General features: G+C 42.4%; 1 protein-coding gene across 1 annotated transcript in view; it reads right to left on the bottom strand.

Moving 5' to 3' along the window:
• LOC119162151 (nose resistant to fluoxetine protein 6) overlaps window positions 1-24039 on the bottom strand; it is an 83363-nt gene that overhangs the window by 28046 nt on the left and 31278 nt on the right. The window contains exons 3-12 of the mRNA XM_037414620.2: window positions 23704-23830; window positions 23164-23251; window positions 18730-19010; window positions 17324-17417; window positions 17143-17244; window positions 15125-15290; window positions 13027-13106; window positions 12786-12908; window positions 12320-12440; window positions 8356-8542 (exon numbers count right to left, since the gene is read on the bottom strand). Of these exons, the coding sequence (XP_037270517.2) occupies window positions 8356-8542; window positions 12320-12440; window positions 12786-12908; window positions 13027-13106; window positions 15125-15290; window positions 17143-17244; window positions 17324-17417; window positions 18730-19010; window positions 23164-23251; window positions 23704-23830 (1369 nt within the window). The remainder of the gene's footprint in view (window positions 1-8355; window positions 8543-12319; window positions 12441-12785; window positions 12909-13026; window positions 13107-15124; window positions 15291-17142; window positions 17245-17323; window positions 17418-18729; window positions 19011-23163; window positions 23252-23703; window positions 23831-24039) is intronic.

Here is a 24039-nt window from a genome sequence, read left to right as displayed (position 1 = left end):
AAATACTACAAAAAACGTTCGGCAATCGAGAACATTCCATTGAAATGCACATGAATGAGCTATTGAGTTTGGAGAAAGTGAGGTCTGTTCAAGATACCGATGACTTAATTAGGCTAGTACAGAGAGTGCAAGTTAACATATTGGCACTCAAGTCACTAAAAGTGGAAACCGAGAGCTATCCGCCGATGTTGTTAGCGGTATTAAAAAGAGCAATTCCACCAGAATTATCAGTGCAGTTCAAGTCAAAAGAGGCTATGAGAAACAGCTCAGCTTCAGAAAACGGCGAGCAAAACAACGCAACGGCAAAAGCGTGCGAGGAAAAGCTGGACAGGCTTATGTTATTTTTAAGAGAGCAAGCGGCTTTTCGTGAAGAAACACAACGTGAACAAGAGAGGATAACTGCAAAACCAAGAGAGAACCGCGGACAGATGCGCACAACTTCAAGCTTCTATAGCTCAGCGGACAGAATATGCTTATTCTGCAAGCAGAAAACCCACGCACCCGAAAACTGTCGTAAGAGCATTCCAATGAATGAAAAGAAAGCTATGCTTACCGAAAATAGAGCATGCTTCAGATGCATGCGACCAAACCACACTGCACGCATTTGCAAGGCCCAAGTAAAATGCAAGCAATGCAAGGGACGACATGCCACGTCAGTGTGTAGAACGGTAATGCAGAAAACAAGAGCAGAGCTGGTCTCAACCGCGCAAGCCGAAGCGAAGACGTCTACGCTACACGCAACCGAAAATATGAAGCATAAGATTGTGCTTTTGCAGACGGCTGTAGCGTGCGTAGAAGGAGAAACATGTGGCCGACATTGCCGTTTGTTATTAGACAGCGGAAGTCAACGTTCATTTATTGAAGCGGGATTAGCGAAAGAAATAGGTGCGAAGGTGTTGCGACAGGAAAGGCTGACGATTGGTACATTTGGAGGAGACGAAAAGGTCAAACTAATGAACGTGGTGCAAGTGACTGTAGGATCACGAGAAACAAGCACGACAACAGTGATTGAAGCATTACAAGTCGACGTCATCTCGCACAGTTGTATGCCCACTCCAACTAAGAAACTAAGCGAGAAAATGAAACTGCTAAATATGCAAGTGGCTGATCACAGGACCAAGACGACTGCAACAAATTCTGTAGAACTACTGATCGGCTCAGACTATTATTGGGAATTCTTTACTGGTAGAACTCAAAGAATCGAGGACAGACTGATGGCTGTAGAAACTATACTGGGATGGGTAATGCAAGGGCCGTCAGAGCAAAGCAAGACAAAACTAACACATAATCAAACAGTTATGGTTCTGAAGGTCGAAGCTGCGGAGACAGAACTCCAGCAAGAGCTACCGAAGTTCTGGAGCCTGGAGTCAATGGGGATCACAAGAAATAGTTTGGATAACACCGGAAATGAAGTAGTCGAAGAATCCGAGCGCAAGATTGTACAACAAAATGGTCGCTATCAAGTCAGCTTGCCATGGCAACATGACGTCAATGACGACATGGTCCAGCTTGCCATGGAAACATGACGTAAACTTGGAAAGCAACAAGGAAGATAAGATAAGAAGACTACAGCAACTGACTAAACGGCTGCAGAAAAATGAAGACATGCTGTATCGCTACGACAAAACTATAGCAGAGTATATGGCATTAGGAGTCGCAGAGGAGGTCCAAGAGCCATCAGAACAGCCAAATGCACTTTGCTACTACATGCCACATCATGCGATTATTAGAGAGGAGCGAGCCACAACAAAGGTTCGAGTAGTGTTTGACGCCTCATAACATTCTCGAAAAGGCATGTCTTTAAAGGAGAACCTAGAGGCAGGACCCAATTTAAATGAGAACATGCTATCGCTGCTCATTAATTTCCGAAAAGAAAAGGTGGCGTTAGTTGGTGGTGTTGAAAAGGCATTTCTACAAATCTCTATACATGAAGAGGATAGAGATGCAATGAGATTTCTGTGGTGGAAGTATGACGCTGAAGGAAGGTTAATGAATGAAGTGCAAACATGGCGCATGACAAGAGTAACGTTCGGAAGAACACTGAGCACGTTTATACTGGCAGCTACAATTAAACACCATTTGAAACAAGTGGAAGACCAGTTTCCTGATACGACAAGGACACTGCAGAAAGCGATCTACGTGGATGATGTCATTTTGGGAGCAGCAACGCTTGATGAAGCAGTCAAGTTGTACAAAGTGGCAAAGCAAGTGTTCAGAGAGGCAGCATACTTGATAGCAGTACACCACGATGGAAGCAAAGAATCAAGGCTGGTAACAGCAAAAAGCCGCGTAGCTCCAATTAAAGAGCTGACATTGACGCGACTTGAACTGATGGCAGCGGTGGTAGCATCAAGATTATGCGACTACATCAAAGGTCACTTCAACAAAAGTTTTCAGGAAATACACTGGTGGACGGACTCGATGATTGTGCTGCACTGGATCAAGGGAACAAGCAAAAGAGATCCGTTTGTTGCCAACAGAATTGCAGAAATTAGAGAAAAAACACTTCAAGCAAGCTGGTCATTCGTTCAAAGTGACGACAACCCTGCTGACCTACTTACACGAGGAATGAGCGCAAAGGCATTGATAACGTCAAAGTTATAGTGGAACGGTCCCGAATGGATAACATCACTGGAAAAGAACTTAGTAAGCATAATTGGCACAAATACAGGCGTGGAAGACCAGCATAAAACACAATGTGATTTCTGATTTCCTCCAAACCTTCGACCTTGATGAACCCAATGTTTAATTCTGTGAATATTGACCCCCCCCTCCCAATATTGCTTGTTTTTGTTTTTTTTGATGTTTCTCTTCTACTCGCTCTTCTCCTACACAGATGTATTTTAGTCAAGCTGTGTTACTCATGTACTGATCGCGTGCTTTCTTTGTTATGATGTTTTTCTTCTACTCGCTCTCCTCTTACACAGATGTATTTTAGTGAAGCTGTGTCACTCATGTATTGATATTGTGTTTGTGTTTGTGCCCCTCCTGCTTGGGCCTTTTTGGCCTGCAGTATTTCACAAATAAATAAATAAATAAATAAATAAATAAATGTCACCAATGCATGGGAAGATCCGAAATTGCGCCAATCTTGGAAATCGAAAGGTATTCATCATACGGACGGCTTATAAGAGTGACAGCATGGGTGTTAAGATTCATAAACAACACAAGAAAGGAAAATCACAAAGGGCCGTTGACAGGAAAAGAGGTAACAAATGCAGAGAAATACTGTATAAGACAGACCCAAATATTACTGAGACAAACATAGGGTGAGGCCTATTCAAACAATCGATCATTTGAAATTAATGGACACGAAGTCTACCTTGATGACGATGGAATCATCAGACAGAAAGGACGATTGCAGTGCAGCCAAGAATTCAACAAGCACGTAATAGTAATTCCAAAGGATGAGCATTTCACGGGACTGCTATTACGTCACGTGCATAAAATGGTATCACACGGAGGAGTTCAAGTGACGCTAGCGCAACTTTGATCTAAGTTCTGGATATTGCAGGGTAGACAAGCAGTGAAAAGAGTTCTAAACAAATGTGTCGTCTGCAAGAGGCATAACTCCAGACCGGCGACTCAAGACATACCTCCACTTCCGGCAGACAGAGTCACTGAAGTAGAGCCATTCAAAGTTACGGGAGTTGACTTCACAGGACCTCTTTACGCAAAGGACAAGTACCAGATTGTGAAGCAATATGTACTGATATTCACCTGCGCGGTAACAAGACGAGTACACTTGGAAGTTACCAACGATTTGTCATCATCGAGTTTTATACAAGCACTCCGACGATTTACAGCTCGACGGGTAAAAGCAGCAGTAATATACTCGGACAACGCCCAAACATTTATAAAAGCTGGAAAAGAAATCAACAGAATGCTCGAAACAATTAAAAACGAGGTCTTAAATAATTACTGCAGTGGCCAACGAATTCAATGGAAAACGATAGCCGAGTGCGCGCCATGGTGGGGAGGATTTTACGAGCGCCTCATAAGAAGCTTGAAGACGTCGATGCGAAAAATAATATCGAAAAGCACAGCTTCAGTAGGGGAGCTACGCACTATTGTAGCAGAAGTTGAAGGAACACTCAACAATCGACCATTGACTTACGTATATGGAGAACCTGACGATCCAATGCCACTAACGCTGGCAGACATCATAGGTGGACGGCGACAGCTTCAAGACGGACAAACAAGACTGTACAACGGTGGCATTGAAGACGCATGGCGACGCAGATGCAAACTAGTGCGCGCTTGGTAGAAAAGATGGCATCAAGAATATATCAAGGAAATAGGAGCTACGGTAAAAGCCAAGACACGGCAAGCAAAACCACTCTCACAGGGTGACATCATGTTGGTTGAGGACAAGGCTCCAAGAACATTTTGGAAAACTTGCCGGATTGAAAAACTCTACCCTGGGCGAGACGGAATAACAAGAGCTTGTCTCCTTCACACAGGCAAAAAAGAGCTTCTAAGAAGATCGGTGAACCACATATACCCAATGGAAGGTTGTTTCAAATAGCCCGCGAGAGCTTATCACATTTCAACTTGGGCGGGCGGGAGCCTATAAAATATCATCATCAAACGCCGGAAGAAGAAGAAGGAAGACTGCTGCCTAGAGCGAGCGCGCGCTACTTCGCTTCTTCCAATAAACCGTATTCGTTCGAAGCAGTCCCTGGTCTCGATCGTCTTAATAATGGAGGAGTATAATGAGTGGTTAATTGCGTTTCACAAAGCTTTAATCAAAGTGGTTGTTATCGAACCACAGGCAGTCACATATGTCGAAGCCGAAGCCAAATTGTCGGTGGAGAAAGTTCCGCTGATAGCAGGCGTTCACCCCGACGACTCCCGACATCATCACGTTGACGCTGTTGTGCCCACAACACCGCTTGTTCTTCGTGGCGTTGTTGCAAGCGTTTGACAACGCGAGCGAACTTGTCAGCCTGGTTTAAACAATCCGCCCGCCATCGGTGCTTGCATTCCCGTTAGCTATATAGTGCGGCTTGGAAGGCTGCCGGATGATCAGTGTGCAGTTGCTGCCAGCACTCGGCCTTTCGGGCCTGTTAGTCTCCCTGGACTGCATCATCGGCCCGGCGAATGCAAGCTCTTTCACGTTTCTACTGTCAGCGTGCTTCTAGAGTGGTCCATGGCTTTTCAATGGGGAAGTTCTCTTTAGAAATAGGTGCACGCGATCTCGGAGCCACGGCTGTGACGGGATGGACGACGTCACCTACAACGCAGCAAATGGTGCGTGTGCATGGGTACGGCCCTGAGAACGACGTAAATAATGTAGCCCTTAATCTTGACACGGATAGGTTTCTTTGACCGAGAACTCTAACACCATGAGATTCAAACCCTAGCCACCCTAGTTAGACTGTAGTTTTTTTTCTTTACGATGGTGCACGCCACACCCTCCTGAGCAACCATAGGTGTGCGCAGAGTTCCCCTTTAGGGGGGGATGAATGTCCATCGCAGGGCTCCCCCTAATAATCCAACAAATTGGCAGACTTTGCTCCCCCCACCATCCGCTTCCCCCGTGCTATTTTCTGTGTATGTACCGAATGGTGCTTGGGGTTGCACTGTTTCATTAAATGTGAGTCATTTCCTTGTGGACTGGACGCACTTTTCGCATATCTATCTATCTATCTATCTATCTATCTATCTATCTATCTATCTATCTATCTATCTATCTATCTATCTATCTATCTATCTATCTATCTATCATGCGCCTATGTATGAGTGCTCTCATGATTGTCTTCTCAACTTCGGGTAGACCAAATGAGTATGCGATAAGAGGCCTCGACGAATACGTCTGGCTGCTCATGACATAAATTACGCGAAAATCCCGTCAGTACGTCGTCAAACCCTTTCTTTCAGACAAGAGTGGCTCGTACCCGTATGCGACGGGCAGTGTGCGGGTATGTGCCACAAGTGGTTGACAGTTCATATTGGCCCAAGAACGGCAAAAAAAAGAGAGTGGTAATCTAACTGCGAGAGCATTAAGAACCTCAAATCAGCAGCGTTGGTGCGATGAATACGAAGAATAAATAGCATCTGAGGGTCCCAGTCGGAAGTTAACCCAAGGATTCTGCGTGGCAATCATATATTCAATCACAGAGCCTCACCGGGTGTCGAAACGGCTTTGGAAAAATACGCTATGATACCGTCATAATGTTGACGAAACGTCAATTGTGCATGTAGTGCGGCTATCTAATTTTACAAACAAAATACGAGTGTGGTCGTATGATAGGTGTCACATTGGGTTAATGTCACCTGTATAACTAAGTACCATCCCCTGAGGTCGGTCTACAAAGCACTAGCCATGACTACTATGCTCGCATGCAGAAGCGCTACGTATCACCTTGTATATATCATCTGTTAAACACAATATCAATGAAAACTAACAGAGAACGATGCCAAGGAAAGTACAGGGGTCATCCCCTTCTCCCATTCACTCAGGACACCACTTTCAATAATGTTGATTCCAAAATTAAACGGGTGCAATTTACGAAGATTGTATTGTCATGTTTCTTTACTGCGCAGTCACATTGAGATATCGCAACTCTCTCTGCGATAAAGATAAGTCAGCCACACTCACGGAACGATCACGACTTTCTATAACATCTTTTCTTAAATTAATAATCTGTTTTACTTATCTCGACTCTTGTCAATCACAGAGCATGCGTGCGAATCACAGCAACTAAACGTGACATTTCTGTCTGCGTAAATAGCACCCATTTTTTTTTCTTTTTCGTCCGTCGTCTTTATAGCGTCTTCTAATTGGAATCGCTTTAATACTCATGTTGTTATCATAGATTCGCTACTGTAAACAAGTTGTTATAAAAACACAAACGAGGCTGTTCAATATGTCTGTACGTACAGCATTTGTAACATCTTTAGCGTCATTTGATAACATGCAGCTCAATGAAAAAATTACACCGCAGTCACCTTGAATCCGCATGTTTCTCATGACCTTGATTTCCATAGTACAATTCATGGGATCTGCCGGATTCTCGCCTGGGTGAATTTTGCCCCAGAAACACTACGGTGGTTGCTCTCATTGTGCGACCGATGGAACTAACTGTGCCCACCTTGGTAGTCTAGTAGTTATTACCGCAACGCCGTAGTGGTCTAGTGGCTAAAGTACTCGACTGCTGACCCACAGGTCACGGGTTCGAATCCCGGCTGCAGCGGCTCCATTTCCGATGGAAGCGAAAATGTTGTAGGCCCGTGTGCTCAGATTTGGGCGCAAGTTAAAGACCCTAGGTGGTTGAAATTTTCGGAGCCCTTCACTACGGCGTTTCTCATAATTATATGGTGGTTTTGGGACGTTAAAGCCCACATATCAATCAATTAGTAGTTATGACAATTGACTACTAACCTGAAAGTCACGGGATCGAAGCCCAGCTGCAGCAGCTGTATTTTTTATGGAGGCAAAAATGTTTGAGGCTCGTGTATCAAGATTTAGGTGCACGTACACCAGGTGGTCAAAATTTTGGAGCCCTTCACTACGGTGTCTGTCATAATCGTACCGTGGTTTTGGGACGTAAAGCCCCATAAATTATTTTTATGGCACCAATTGTCTCCTTGTAACTTTCTCTCTAAGTCTGCCCGCACAATAACTGCATTCATTCTTCCCGTTTTTGCATATCGGCAGCCTGTCATCGCCCATCATAACTTCAGGACATGGCACCTTTTTTGTCCTGCCCTGCATAAGGTGCCCCACTCCTGGGTCGCCCTCGCGGCCATTACACATGCGCAGGCGTGAGTTATCGGTAAATTCAATAACACGGCAGCCTTTGCGAGCCGTTCGTGGCAATTCTAGGATTCGAAGGATCGAAAAATATCTTTTGTCTATTTCATAAACTTCTAAGTTTAACGAAATAATCCTAGCGTGGTTATTATTTTGTTGAACTCAGCGTCGACTTCTCCGAAAGGCGAATATAGAAAGAGAGAAAAGTGAAAATTTTAGCATGAATTTTTCTCCATCTCACGTAAGAAACTAAAATGTGGCGTTGGGAATATACTACTACGTAAAAAACCTGGAGTGACAGCACCAAAGGTGTGGACCACTGGTATAGATTATTCCAGGCTTAACTGAAACTAAATACCAGAGACATGTAAAACATATGTGTTCTTAGCAAGTGACCCTCCCAACATCTATAACGCAAAGTGAGGTGTCAAAACATCAGCCGCAATAGTTACCAAATAAAGGCCTACGGGGAACTGCGCATGCGCCAAGGCAGTTATACCAGACCTGTAATTACTATGGTTCGTTGAATACCTCAACAGTTCAATTGAAACGCGTAACCATCGCTGCGAACTAAGGACTTTTCAGCCTCGCCTTGCCTGCTTGTCCCGTAGCGCATGCGTACGTGATCCAGCCGAGAGATAAGGCCCAAGCGTTCTTGTGCAGGGCCGAGTACAGCGCCGCCACGCCCCTTGATGGCAGCTTCATGTTGTTCCAGGGCCACGACGCGAACACTACCACGGTGGTGCAGCACAGCGCTAGAGCCCACAGCAGGCACCTAGAACACTGCAGCAGGGAGGCAGTTCAGAGAGCATCACATGACTATCTGTGGGCGCGCGTTTGTGCAGCCATCTTTAATACTAACCTACCAGTGTACAATGCCATCCCACAAGAAGAAGAGTTGTTGAGGTTTAGCTCTGACCGTAGATGTTACTTGCACAAATAAAACAACACGTATACTATGTTATTGAGGTAAAAGTTAATTAGCCTATTAGTAATTCATAACTGGTTTTATTAGCTATTCAGAACTGAAAACTTCTTTCTGCCTAATAATAACGCTATGCACTTTGTGTTACGTTTTAGCGATGAAATGTGCATTTCAGTAATGAATGTTGTATCTAGTGCCATCATTTTTAATTGACCAACAATTATGGAAACTAGAAAAGATGCCCTAGAGATTTATAATGAGACTGTATTCGAAAAAATTAGATCAATTAACATCGTCACTCGCCTTCCATTTTCTCCACACTCAGTAAAATGCATATAGCCTTCTCAGGCGAGTTAGTCTGAAAATTCACTGCAAATCCAGAAAACCTTTTTTGGCTCAACACTCTCATATGAAACACAGTCAAGACGCAGGAAGGTGTTAGGTACACAATAGGTTAGAAAGTTATGTACAGAATATTAATAAGGCAACACATTAAACAAATCTTTCTCAAAAGTTGCTGTCTCTGTACATAAGAACAATAGACAGGTCGCTTTAAATGTTGTAGTGCGTGTGGTACAATAGTGCATAGTATACAGGGAACTGTTTTCGAGCAATAAAATTGAGGAAGTTTCTGAATTCTGTTGTAAGCGCCTGCCTTGCGTCTCTGCCTACTGGCGCTAGACGTATTTCGCTATTCAGAATATTCCAGAATGCCCAAGATACGACAACACATAGCTTGTCTGAAGTGCACTGTACCCTATAACACACTTTATTTCAGTGCCATATTTATCTTACTTGCTCCATCTTTAAGAATTTTTGGCAGTTTACAGACAAGGATCCGCTATCGCAAAGCCAGTGTCACCCCGGAGTCGGTTTTATTCGAGTGTTACTTTAGTAATGACAGGCAGTAGTTCTCAAACTTCGGTATCTGACGTAAAGTGATGAATCCCACAGTTAATCGGTAATATTTATTAATGAATTAAAATATTTATTTTGATTTTTAAAGTAGGAATGCATGCCTTTGAGAGTAACCTGAATGACGTAGAATTAGGTTGCACGCAAGCGGTGATTCATACGAATATTTTGTTAACAATAAAAAAGAACAAAATTATCTACTTGTTTTTAGTGATAAATTCATAACAATATTCATCTTTTGAAGAGAATGAAGTTTATTTTTTTTAGTATCACCCAATGTTCCTTCAACGTGAGCGTTTTACAATAACGTAAGGTATTTCTACTCCTCGATTATTTATCACTGCTTACAAACAGTTCCCTAATTTTCTTATTACTCACCTACAGCATTTCAGATTACAAATGTAACACTTTAGAGCAGTTAGTAGATATGAACTTCATGATAGCCGTAGCGGACGGAAGAACAAAGATAAAATAAAGACGTGAAGATCCTTTTTTTTTTTCAATTCACTTTTGCCCGAGCACTACACGCAAATGAAGGATTCGAGACGTGCACATGGGGACGCAATACCCACAAGAAATGTTTCAAAAGTATCGTTCATGTTATGAACGCAGTCCTAATTGGAAATTCGCCGTTGTCGCAGCCGCATTACCGCGCGAAAGGGAACGTACCCCTCGCGCCAGCCATCACTTTTTCCCGCCGGAAGTATGAGGTCGTTAACCGTGTAGCACTGCGTCCCGCACGATCAAGGCACGGGCCGGTAACTGTAGACTGCACTAATTTCTATGCCTGCACAGTGTCTATTCGGCGGCATCATTGGAGGAGTCACGTCGTAAACGTGACCACGACTGCGAAAGCTGCGCCTTGCCTCCGCACAGACAGATAACAGCTGTAATAAAACGCAACAAAATGGATCTTCCGCTTCTGCCGAAGCTGATGAGGCTCGTTGCTGTCAATCGAACAAAATATCAAGCAACGACGCGACGCGAAGCAACTGGTTGTTTGTCTCGTGCCTTGACAAGAACTACCCTGCTTCGGCGGATGGCTGCCTAACGTCATTAGAGCTGAGGAGGGCAGTGACAAGACGCGCGTTTTGTCGTCTATGTATCCCATACCTCGTACAGCATTTTCTTTGTGTCACTGTTTGGTGTCTCTCGTGTGGGAAGAGAGCTCTGGTGCGGCTGTCTGTCTTTGAAACAGAACACAGGATATCCCCGTGGTTCATGTTTTTTTGCTATAAACTATCGCTGTCTTGCAACAAATCAAGCTATCACGCTTTATCGATTAAGCACTGTGCAGTCTGGATAAAACTCTGGCATTGAGGCTATTTTCATTTACTGTGAAAATACTGGGTAATAGGCATCATTATCTCACTTTTTTAACAAGAAAGTGTTTATGCCTTTGTTCAGGAATCGTGCTTTTTTTATTGGAAGAATACAGCATCTTTGAAAATAATTCACAGTGTCTCCTTATAAGGCGTTCTAATCAGCTGTACTGCTAGGGACAGATTGAGAAATAAGGATCGATTGCGGCAACGCCTTCGGATTTGGCCTATAATAGTTTGTTCAAAAACGTCATAAGAAACTTCTCCCGTGGCAGATGTGTTACTATCGAACTGGTTAAATAAAGACAAATCCAAAAATCTTTAGACCGCTACAGACTTTGCACTCAGCCATACTATGATACAGTATGTTGGGCTAGTTAGTATACCAAAGAAAGTAGCGGGGAGAAAAAGCCCATGGAGAGGGTAGACAGGTAACTTCAAAAAATAAAATAAACAGCGGTACAGAAATGAGAACCAGATTAGAAAATTACAAACAGAACCTGAATAAAAACACGCCAGGCCTGCGCTGAACGCACAGCACTGTGACAGTGAAAGCTATAAGAGCGGCCTTTCAGAGCCTTTCTTAACATTCTTTGAGTAACTGCTACAAGCACACTTCCTTGGTACCCAATACGCCATAAATAATCATATTTTTTGTGTAGTAGGCCAGCATTCACTATGCTATCCTTTGTCATTCTTCTGAGAAGCGTGGTATTTGCTACACACTTGCTAGAAATATTGTGAAGTATTTTCATGCAGTAGCAGAAGACGATGAATAATTACGCCTGAAGTGACTGTGCACCACACTTAATAGGTGAACAAGAACAATTTTTTGCAATGGGTTGTACCATTGGACGACCCACTGTTTACGCGATTCGCATTGTGTGACGCCTGGTTGTTGATTTGATGTTCTAAAACGCTTTATTACTCATATTAGCGCAATTCTTTTCCCGCCATCAAGCGTGACTAAGGCCAGTTTTGAAATGAGTTTCAAGTGCCAGCGTGGCTCAGTAGTACAATACTGGGCGTGCCCAAAGCGTACTTGGGTTTGAATCTCATTGTGTTCTTTATGCTTTTTTTTATTTACTGAGGGGTTTTTTTTTTTGTGTCTTGTGACATTGGTTGTGCACACCGGTGGCGGCGGCGGCGGACAACTACACGGCGCCGCAAGTGACGTGTGTTCTGATCTCATAACAGCTTTCGCTCTAAAAAGACAAAGATCATGCAGAAAAGGAGATTTAAACAACTTTCTTAAAGCTATAATGAGGTCATGGGATCAAATTGAGAAAAAACGGAAAGAGTTGAAATATATCGGCCTTTTTAATGCAAACGACATAGTTTTGTTGTGAACTCCTTGACTCAAGAACGGCAAACAACCTAGAAAAATTTTGAACTTACCCTGCTTGGACGCCAGTGCTCACTGTGCAACGTGAATAAAGCGCAGAAGATACCAATGGCAAAAGAGCCGAAGTGGATCAGTGGCATCGAATATACCATTTCGCCTGTTTCTGTAGATTTGCTGAAATGTTGCCAAAAAGGAGAAAAAGTTAGAGACGTAAGCGAAAATATCTAGGTTAGATACGTTACGTTGAACTAAAATCGCCCTGACATGCATTGCCCAAGCATACGCACGCGTGCGCGCCTCACGCAAGCAAAAGCTATATAGATATTTTGTAAGGAACGTGAATCTAAAGGTTGCGTAAGTGTTCTTTTTGCTGCGCTAAAACTTTTTATTCCCATTGAGGAAGTCCTATTGTTTACGCACCAATTACAAATCAATCAAGAAGCGCTGAAAATTCAATATAACTGGAATTCAATACGAGTGAGTGTCACTCGTCATGCTTGTGATCGCGAGTTTACTTACTCCGTATCGGGATTCCAGAAGAGTATTATAGGCTGATAATTGTAGTGGAAAGTCTGCGCCATAACAATTCCTGAAGAAGCCACGCTCAGCAAGACAAGTATGATTGCCCCAAATTTGATATGCCTGGAAAGTAACAGGACGGGAAAATTGGTAGAAATTAGAACTGCATCATTCGTCAATGTCACTTTTCATTCTTTCTTTAGTCGCTATTTTTATTCACTATGGTGGACAAAAGAATCACCTCGTCATCAACACGCACAGGACAGACGCCACCACAAAGATCTGCATGTCCACGCTGATGTACCAGTAGTGGTCCAGGCACTGCGAAATGGAGTTTTTATTAAATGGTACTGGTTTGTTTTTAGCAAGGCATGGCCTATGTGACTTGGCTTTGACCGCTTTGAGGAATCGGGTGTTTCTCTGGATCTTCTCTACAACGCGCTAATAAAACTCACAAACATTTATGTTTTTTTTTGTATCAGCCCTTCGTATTCAAGACTATCGTTGGATTCAGCTAAATAATGTCAACTCTGCAGTTTTAAATGCTTCATTTTTCACTAAACATGATACGAAAGAGCTTGTAGGAAGCTTCTTCTGAATTTTGAAAAATGTGCCTTGTTGGCGTACAACTGGTGGATTTCACTGATACTGAATCCGGCCGTTTGATCACACGTGTCTTTTCATGGTGTAATCTTACTCTACGCACGCAAAAACCCTTGCGAGACGCTGGTTGCAGGAAAAAAACTGCAAGGCGCAAAAACTGATAAAGCAAACAGGATATCAGAAAGGACCCATCACACTTCATGTTGTCAGTTATTAAATAAAACGAACCAATGATGGTAATGATCAGTGGGTTTTTTCAACTCGTGTACAGATAATGTAGAACTATGGCTTTAATGAAGGAGACAGCCTATACGTGTAACCCTTTACCTGATTCGAGGGATTGCTTCAAAGACTCTATAGGACAGATATGACGACGCACTTGGACAGAACCATCTCCTAGCCAATGATCTTGTATGATGACTAGCATCTTCGGTTTACTGAGAAGCAACATGAGAAGCAACACGATAAAGTCTAGTCTATCAAGAGGCGTCAGATCTGGACCATTAACGTGCATGCACGCGAGACAGTGGGAGCTAGTCACGTCTCTCAGGACAGTGTCGTTTCCAGCGGGTGGCACACTGGGCGCGTGCATTTCGCGATTTTTTTCGTCATGGCATACATTGCACAAAATAACACTCGACTGCATATGTCTACCCGGTCCCCACTTCGAATCAAAATGGTGTCCACTCCCCTCCCAAAAGAACTTTCTGCCTTCACACCTGTCTTCAGACTATTAATAAAGTTTGACCAACCAACCAACCAACCAACCATCGTGTGACACCTTTTGTCAAACGAAAAAAAAAAACCACCTATAGAAACATAATACACCCTTGATCAAATGCGAACTTCACAAATAAGAGGATTGCTTCATATGCTTGATCATGTCCGTGCTTTCACCGCTTTTATTCAGCTCCCCAAAGCCTATACTCAACAAGTACAGCAAAGACTACCCGAGTAAAACTCATTTGATCCCAAATCAGCCAGTTTGCTGATAAAAATCCTGTGCTTTAGAACGTCAAGTGGCTTTGCACAACCGTACTCTAAAAGACTTACTTAGCGTCAAGTTTGATGTTGCTCAACCATTTATAACTAAGCCTGTATTGAAGACCACGTCAGGTTGCTTACTAAATACAGCACGACTCATGAAATGAGCGTGATGGCATTTGAGACTGCTCTCCTCGTTACTCTTGAAGCCATATTTCCAATAGCGACGTTTACACTAATATTACTTTTGTTTACCCCAAAATTAAGCCCAGTTATACATTTCTCCTAAGGTGATATTTTTGACACTTCTGGTCCATTTCGTGAACCACAGCAGTCACTTATGCTTCGCTACTTTTCCCAATCTTAGTAATTATTATCCCGCTATGTATGTATCGCCTATTTTCCTATTATCAACTGTCCTTGTTACTGCTAATGTGATAATAATAATAATAATAATAATAATAATAATAATAATAATAATAATGAGTTTTACATTCCGAAACCATGATATGATTATTAGAGGTGCTGTAGGGCTCCGGAAATCTTGACCATCTGGTGTTCTTTAACGTTCACTGACATAGCACAGTGCACGGGCCTCTAACAATTCGAATGCACCGAAATGTGACCACCACGGCATCGAACCCATGACCTTCGGGTCTGCAGCTGATCACCAAAGCCTCTCATCCACCACGGTGAACGGGGTTACAGCTCGAGTAGTCTCACAAGATTTCCAAGAAGTTAAGTATACTTACAATTTCTTCGTACTTGTTGAAGTTGTTGATGTGCACTAGCACGGTCCACCAGTTTTTTGAGCAGCCGTTGTAATATTTCGAGAGGTGTTCTTCAGCTAACGGTCCATGGACTAACTTTGGTAAGAGAAAGAATGCCAGAACAACAACCATAGCAGGTATCGTCGTCCTGAAAAACGAAAGAACGACGAAACCCTAATTCAGATCACGTCGCGAAACACAGTGACATTTTGAACAATATAACCAAGCATTATTGCGCAATGATTATTGGTCCTTATGTATGCAAACACGATACTACGTGATCCATGAATTGAAACGTTCACAACACTTTAAAAAGCCTTGCAAGGTATCACAATGCAAAAAAAAATTGCAAGTAAAATTTGCAAGTACCAACCTGCTTTCGGATTACTAATTTATTCGTTCTCACAGCATGGTGTTATTTTTTTCTTTTTTATATTTTATTACGTTGTTTACCTTTTTTGTCGTTTCTCGATTGGCATATTACCAAAGGGGAGGTTTAGAATAATTTAATCGTGGGGAACTTTGCTACATGTAGGAACAGGTTTATCGCTCAACGATATGAAATACACAAACTTTAGCTTCTGAACGTCTACCGATAAGTATAAACTTTACAAAAAAGTCACAGTTTCGCCAAAGGAGTGAAACAACGAATGCGATAGCAGCGAATTGTAATGTTATACGATGTGATGCTGGCAGGTAAGTCCGCTGGATCCGATATCACACCACTCTACAAAACGCTGGTGTAAGAGGAGACGGCTGCTCCAGGGATGCTTTTCGCGCAGTCTTTTCGCGTTGAGAGTACCGCACGTAAAAAGTGGTGCGAGGCGTCCGCTGATGATTGACCAGATAATGAGATAGCGCATGCGCAATGGCGACTGCACCCGTAAAATCAAAGTTCACAATTGCTGCATGAGCACCCCCCCCCCCCCCCCAATCGCGTCTTTTCATGTTCGTTAAGAACGGGTGGGACGTTTCCCTCTCTGCTTGAGCATTCGATGATCGGTCTGACAGGTGGAGGGATCTTGTCGCATACGCCCTTCCAGCGTCGAAGAAGGGCTGGCCACTTTGACACCTGCATCAGTCGCGTTCGTCCTCTCGCTCGCCCGTAATTACCCGTGGGTAATTGATTGACTGATATGTGGGGTTTAACGTCCCGAAACCACCCTATGTATATGAGAAACGCCGTAGTGGAGGGCTCCGGAAATTTCAACCACCAGAGGTTCTTTAACGTGTACACAAATCTGAGCACCCGGCCCTACAACATTTCCGCCTCCATCAGAAATGCAGCCGTCACAGCCGGGATTTGATTTCGCAACCTGCGGGTCTGCAGCCGAGTACCTTAGCCACTAGACCACCGCGGCGGGGCAATTACCCATGGGTAAAGTGTACGATGTACAAGAGGATATTATAAATTTCGACTTTCAAAAAGACATGCCAGCCACAGTGGCACCAAAAACCCGTCAAGATGGCCCACATGACTGCTTCCGCAACAATATATTTTTAAGACAAACTGCAGTGCTACAAGACTGGCTGTAATGGTGTATAGTTTCGCTGAACCGATGCGTTTTTAGAGTAAATCGTATAAGAATGACGTCCACTCTAAATTTATGCGCTTATGAGTTCATCGCATCTTCTTTTATAAGTAAATAGAACGAAGTGATTAAGGATGCATCACCCAACGTACAACCTGCATCACATTTTACTTAATTTTACCAATTCGCTTTATAAGTATAATCGTCGAGGAGTTCTATGTTTGTTTCAGTAGAGGTACATATACAATGTTTCACAAATGCAAACTGTTCTTTCTGTTTTTTCAATCATCAGACATACAAATACCTCGCCTTTCACGCTATCGCTCAGCGTTCAATTGGAATGATGTGCCAGTGGAAGCAAAACAGAGTAGGAGAACGTTACCACAAGGTGCCTAACAACCTCCGATGCTCGACTCACAAGTGCATTTGTGGGCGTTTTTCTGAACAGTCATTTATTCATTTTTTTACCTGAAGTAACGACGTACGATGATTACAATGACTTGAATGCAAGCATTTCTCTTGCGCAGTGAATTGCGTCTCTGTAAAAGCGCATATCCCAGGAGAAATCCACTGCAAAGGAGAAAAAAAAAGAAGTGTAACATGTCTTTTTTCAGCCACGTATAGATTATCTATATAAAGAATCAGGTACCTGACGAAGATGAATGTGGACACACATACGAAGCCGTTTGCAACCACTTGGAAACGTAGTGATTCCGTCAGTTCCACTGCTCTAAACATTGAATCTAGAAGTACATAAATAATTAGCGTAGTCATATCAAATTATCCAGGTAATAACAGTTTTTCTCACTAAAAAGCCAGGCCTATAAGAAAAAAATCCTTTCTGTACTGAGCAAAAACTTCTTGAAGTGACTGTTCCGAGTGGCGACATCTATACTTCCTAGGACTCACTCCGTAAGCGTTTGCGGCTAGAAATCTGGATGCGTGCAGAGGTTAGGCAATGTCGGCAGAAGCGGAACAAGCAAATACCTTCTAAATAACAAAATGCCAGGGCATTTTAAACTTTGTCGTGTTGTGGGTAGAACTATTATAACGGTTGTATAATCTTGGTTATATATGTTTTAGAAAGTGAGCCATGCTCACATGAGCTCAACATGGCATTTAATTTCTTCTGATTTAGCATCTACACGAGGAAATGAAACCTATACTGCTTACAGACTCTTCTATTTTCATTTGAGTGCATGTGTTTATGAACACAGAACAGTGTGATGACGTATACAATGTAACCTCTAATGAGCAGCCTGTGTAAACGTTCCTTTCTGTTGCAACGTTTCCTAGACCAATGCTTTTCGTATCCTGTCATCAAGAGTATTATTGCAAGGTCTTTTAACGAAACCTTGTACTCCCTACTTCCCGTGTAAATAATGAAAAAATTGATGGTACTAACATTTATTTTCATACTGCAATGAATAAAGAAACAGAAGAGTGTCCAAAAGGCTACTTTAAACTGAAACGCAAGATCTACGAAGTGGTATTTTCAATGCAAGAGGTGCTTCTTCTAAAGTTCTGCTCCTCCTAAAGTCCGTCCCTCCTACCGGATATAAGTGTAACAAGGAAAAGAAATAGGTCGGATAAAGCGCAGCATGTTTTTTCTACATGTGGTTAACTTTTTAATGTACCACGTTTCAGACGTGGTGCTTGGTAGGAGCAGTTGCCCACAATTCTGTCAGTGCTGTAGACCCACCTGCACCGAAGAAGGCCGCCCCTCTTCGCACACGAGCATGTTGCGCTAAGAACGTCCTTACGTATGCTTGAGCAAGCTCGCAGCCAGAAATTTTTTTCGTGGTGCGCGTTTGTTGAAGCCTTAGAAAAACTAGTTTCTATCTATTCTATGTAAAACACCTCCATATTCGAATTTCGGAAGGGCGACAGCGCCCTTAGGGCACCCCCCTGGCTACTGGCCTGGCTATATATATATATATATATATATATATATATATATTATAATGGTGTCATGAACTGGTACACATTCAAAAGGCGAAGTATATAAAAAAAACGCACTGATTTTATTTGGGATAACAGTGTGTGTAGCCTTACCAACTGCGTCTGCGTGCACACAGTAATAAGCGTGAGATAGAACCACCCACAGCGCACTGAAGAACTTCATGCCATGGAGAAACCGCAGTCTCTGGCTGTCTCCACTTTTAATTCTCAGGTCGAGGAGCTTCCTCGTGTTCGACACTGCGGAATAGGCAACGGCAAGCTTCTTCCAAGGTGCCACCGGCCTCTTCTTGGTGTGATCTCTTTCGCATTTCGTGAGCATTAGGTCAGCGAACGTGCTCAATATTATCACGATGAACACAGCACCAAAAAACGAGCTGAAAAGAGAAAGTCGACATCGGACAATATTACTATTAGTGCGATAATAATTAACTAAATTTGTACCAATATCTACAATATCTCTAAATTAATATTAAATATCAACATATTTCATTCTGATCTTTCCTGAACGGTCATCGCACGTCGGCGTAATAAGACACAGCCGTTTTTGTTGCTCCTTGGCTATTTTCTTTTATCTTACAATACTGGCATAAGCAGTGCTCTTTATCGGGTGTAGTACTTTTACGGGTACACATGAATCCACTTAAAACACCGTGACTACGTCACCGTGTAGCACATGGAGGACCATTATTCCGGATGACATGTAAATGCTGGAACACTAAAGCCATTCATCGCTTAGTCATGACCTAAATATAGCGTTGTGAAGAGGCTTTGCACTTTAAAAGTTCCATCCCCAGAGTCCACCTTCGGGATGTGTATGAAGCATGATTTCGTAATACGTCCCACAATTTGTAATTTGTAATTTTTTACAGGTTTTAAATCTACCTCCTTATTTGCGTAGTGCTCCTGAAGCTTCAAGTTTTCGTGTAATGTGCCCCTGATCATTTTCCACCGTAACATATGCTTGCTTTATTCGCAAAGCCCTAACGCACGACCATTTGAGTTTTTTTTGGAATCATTTCCTTAAAAATCCTTCATTTTACTCGTACAGTGGGTACAGTACAACCGCCACCGTAATAGTGAAATAAGGTTTCCAGCGTCTGGAGAATAACATTAGGTAAATATAGACTGTTACGATTACAGCATGAACTGACGCCACATCAAGCTACTGCGCACACAGTTTGCATGACATCTTGCTTCAAATAGTGTGATCGGGCCTGCCTGCGCCATAAAAATACTAAACCCCTTCCCCTTTCAATCAAACAAATTAAGTCAGAAATATACATCGAGCGCTGCAGCCTATTTAAACTAAATTTGTACCTGTAGGCCCCCTTTTATGTTAGAAACATGATTCCTCATGTACACTCTGAACAATCATAAAAAAACTATCAATTCGATGACGTTCCTTGTCTTTAGAGCAAGGCTGTCTGTACATCTTATGCAACGATGAACGATGAAATATTGTGAATGGAGGCGTGTTCGTGATGCATTATGAATCAGCCTGCGCACAATAACGTCCAGGACACAGAACAAGAACACAGGACAGCGTTGACTCGCAAAAATGCTGAGATCCATTTGTTCGCATATATGGAATCGGGCACTTTATCGCGAATGTCAAAGGCAAACACTTCTCATCACTTTGGAAAGACCGACTGCGAGAATTATATTTCTTATGACATAACGGGATAAACGCTGAACTAACATATTATTCACCCAACGTCTGAGTCACTTAAAGGGACGGTAAAGTCAAATAGCTGGGTGCACGTTAAAGAACCCCAGGAGGTCGAAATTTCCGGAGCCCTCCACTACGGCGTCTCTCATAATCAAATGGTGGTTTTGGGACGTTAAACCCCACATATCAATCAATCAATCAAGTCAAATAGCAATTTACGTCAGAGTGAAAGCTCAATGTATGATATCTAAAACGACAATCTTATCAATAACAGTGCCCTACTTACTGAGAAATTAAAGTAAATGCACAAGAACATAAACGCTGAAGTGTGACATTTTCGAAATAATCCCAATGACATCAGACGAACCACCTACAACTGATCACTAGTAATTGATCTAACTGCACTAAATAAAGAATATTGCGAGTATTAAAATACGCAATAAAATGCTGCTTGTTCGTTTCTGTTTGATTCCTGAAAAAAAAAACTGCACTAAACAAAGAACATTGCGAGTATTAAGAGACGCAATAAAATGCTGCTTGTTCGTTTCCGTTTGATTTTTGAAAAAAAAAAAGAACCGCTGAACGTTACTATGGGAAATGGCGCGAGTGGTTCTGAAGTTCAATTTTTGCAGGGTTACACGGCACATCTGGTGCTATCTAGCGGAGCTCAGTTGAAACAAAGGCGTCTGCCATCTCGAAGCCAATGGAGGGAAATTGATCAATGACCGTTGCTGCTGCTGTGGCTCCCTCTGCTTTCGGTCTGCTGCTACTAGCGCAGTAAAGCCGTGTAACGTTGTGCACGGCAACAGTGACGTGAGACGGTGCGATGGATCCGCTTCTTGAGGCTGGTAATTTGAAGTGCGCAACCCTCGATGCGAAGCACAAAATCGTGTATATTTCAAAATAGGCCGTTCCTTGGCACAAAAGTAACACTACGAGATTTCTGGACCGCCGTTTCAACAATGAACGTTGATTTATTAGTTCACTTTAGTGTCCTTTTAAGCAGTTTTTTAACACACATCTTCGTCCTTATGTTTGTCTTTCCGCTTTTCGGAAGATTGACTATCACGTACGTTCATGGCGTTAAGTTCAAGAAGGCCTCCTCAGCCTTTTGTGATGTAAACACAAGGACACACGTGTGTGCGAAATGATGAAAGCTGAAATGTTTCAGGTGTTAGGTAAACAAATGGTTTACCTGTGTGTTCTACTACTAATACAACTACAATAATAATAATAATAATAATAATAATAATAATAATAATAATAATAATAATAATAATAATAATAATAATAATAATAATAATAATATTATTATTATTATTATTATTGTTATTGTGATTTCAAGTCCCAAAATCATGATATATCTTGATGGACGTCATGGTGGAGGGCTCCGAAAATTTCTATCAGCTGTTTTTGCTTAATGTGCGCTGACATCACACAGTGCACGGGCCTGTGGCATTTCGCCTCCATGTAAATGTCCCTGCCGTGACCAAGGTCAAAAAACCCACCTTCTGGTGAGCAGCTGAGGACTATAGTCACCGCTCTACGATGGTGTACTCGCTGTTTAACTTGTTGTATGAGAGCTACAGTTTTTTGCGATTTGTGTTTCTCAGCTCACTCTAAGTGCTAATCTGCTTTTAAAATATACCGTAAAGGGGATAATTTCAGATATGTGGGGAAAAAACAGCTCTAATAAAAAATTGGAGGGCCATGTTGTCAGGTGTTCCCTTTGCATCCTGGAAGAAAGAAGACGAATGTTAAGGGCTCTGTTCTATTCTTTTACGTGCCCAGGTTGATTTATAAGTAATAGTAATTACACGTGTTTTGCATGTCAAAATCACGATATGATTACAAGATACGTTGCAGTGGGGAGGCTTGGACTAATTTAGACCAACTTGGGATTCTTAACGCGCACCTAAATCTAAGCACATGGGCGTCCTCTGCGTTCCGCCTTCATCGAAATGTTGATGATTGATTTGTGGGGTTTAACGTCCCGAAACCACCAAACCACCAGATGATTATGAGAGACGCCGTAGTGGAGGGCTCCGGGTCATCGAAATGTGACCACTGTGGCCGGAAATCAAGCTTTGAGCTTAGCAGAGCATCTTCTTCACTGCGAGGCTACGATGGCGGGTATATAAAGCTAAAAAGGCAATTAAATACTCCTCGGAGAAAGTGGTCTTATACTTAGACTCTCTACTCTATTGAGGGTTGTTATTTTTATTATTTTCATGGAGTATATCTGGTCGCGCAATGTACAAATAATTTAGTTTTTCATCATATCTCTCCAGAGTAGCAGGCTAAGCATGGCGCCAAACACATAACTCCGAGCATCTCTCTCTTATGCGCACAGACGTATGCACACAGCCTCAGAGATAAAACGTTTAAGACAAGGAGTGAGTTGGTCAGCGCACTCCTTTAAAAGATCCAAGTAACTAAGTTGATCCATCACTTAGCAACTTATTAAAGTGCAGTAAAGTGGGCAAACTGTGCGTATAGTTGGGCGCCATTACGTCTCCTTGTCGGTTGCCGTACAGAGCGCTGCGCCACTTAAGCACTAGATGTGTAAGGAAGTTTATCCATAAAAATCGAATCTCGTATTTTTAACGGTGAGCTTTCTACTATGACTACATGCTTGACAGTTACACCCATGTCACGGAAAGGACATTTCGCATTCCAAAAGCAAGTGTAAGTAGGGTAACAGTCAAAGCAGGGACTCTTAAGCTGGCTAGTTCGATTATCACCTTCATTTCCAGCATTATATTTTTTTCTAGAATTTAACTTTGACAGGAGCACTGATACATGCTTTTAGGGGCATCAAGACGCGGCAGCACACACATCCGGCCATGCTTACTTACATAATGCCAACTTCTAGCTTCTTGAAGCGGACAGCTTCTTTGGTTCGGCAGTACTTCAACGATGCCTCCGCACCGTAAGCCGAAGCCACTGGAACGTGAAAAGGTGAAAGTACAGTACATATAACTATCAATGAGGTCAAAAAAAGGACGCAGAAAAGTTGCTTTCCTTACACAATATTTTTTAGCGTTTCAAGGTATGAGAATGTTTAAAGATAGTAGTTACCTTTTCATGTTTTTATTGCTCATCCTATAAAGAGCATACGTTCACAGATGCTAGTACAAGACGCGAACATGACACTCTCCATTGATGTCAAAGGTAGAATGGCGTATCAAGCTCATAATGCGGATAATTTGAATTAAAAATCGCAAAATGTTACCAACAGTGCAATGAGTGCATTTTTTCTCCTCACATTATGTTCACGAGATATTCTTGAATAGCGCGCACACATAATTAACTGGCAAACGAACCGCACTGTAATATCAAAGCTAGCAACGTACCAAGTTTGAAAACCACACAGCAATAGTATTGGTGACACTCACCGCCAGATATGATGTGGTTCATTTCCTTCTGCTGACATGTGGAGGGAATGCAGACTCCTGAACGGCTGCCTACGTGAAAGCGCTCTCGTGTGTTGTTCAACCACAGTCGGATGTCCAGTCTCGGATTCTAAATGTAGGGAAAGCATACAAGTGAGTGTCAACGCTCCGTGAACAAATACTTAGCTATAGTGCACATATTTGAAGGTTAAAGATTATTACATGGGATTCTTTAGTTAGCCTTGTTTTTTAAACATATCATTGTTTCTTCATTGGGTGCGATGTCACAACCAAATGTTAAGTGTTTGAAGCAATAAGACATAACTGCGCATTCATCGA

Source organism: Rhipicephalus microplus, unplaced genomic scaffold, assembly GCF_043290135.1.
Source record: "Rhipicephalus microplus isolate Deutch F79 unplaced genomic scaffold, USDA_Rmic scaffold_65, whole genome shotgun sequence".
Lineage (NCBI taxonomy): Eukaryota > Metazoa > Arthropoda > Arachnida > Ixodida > Ixodidae > Rhipicephalus > Rhipicephalus microplus.
Note: the sequence above shows the minus strand (reverse complement) of the source record. Positions and strands in the feature narration are given on the sequence as shown.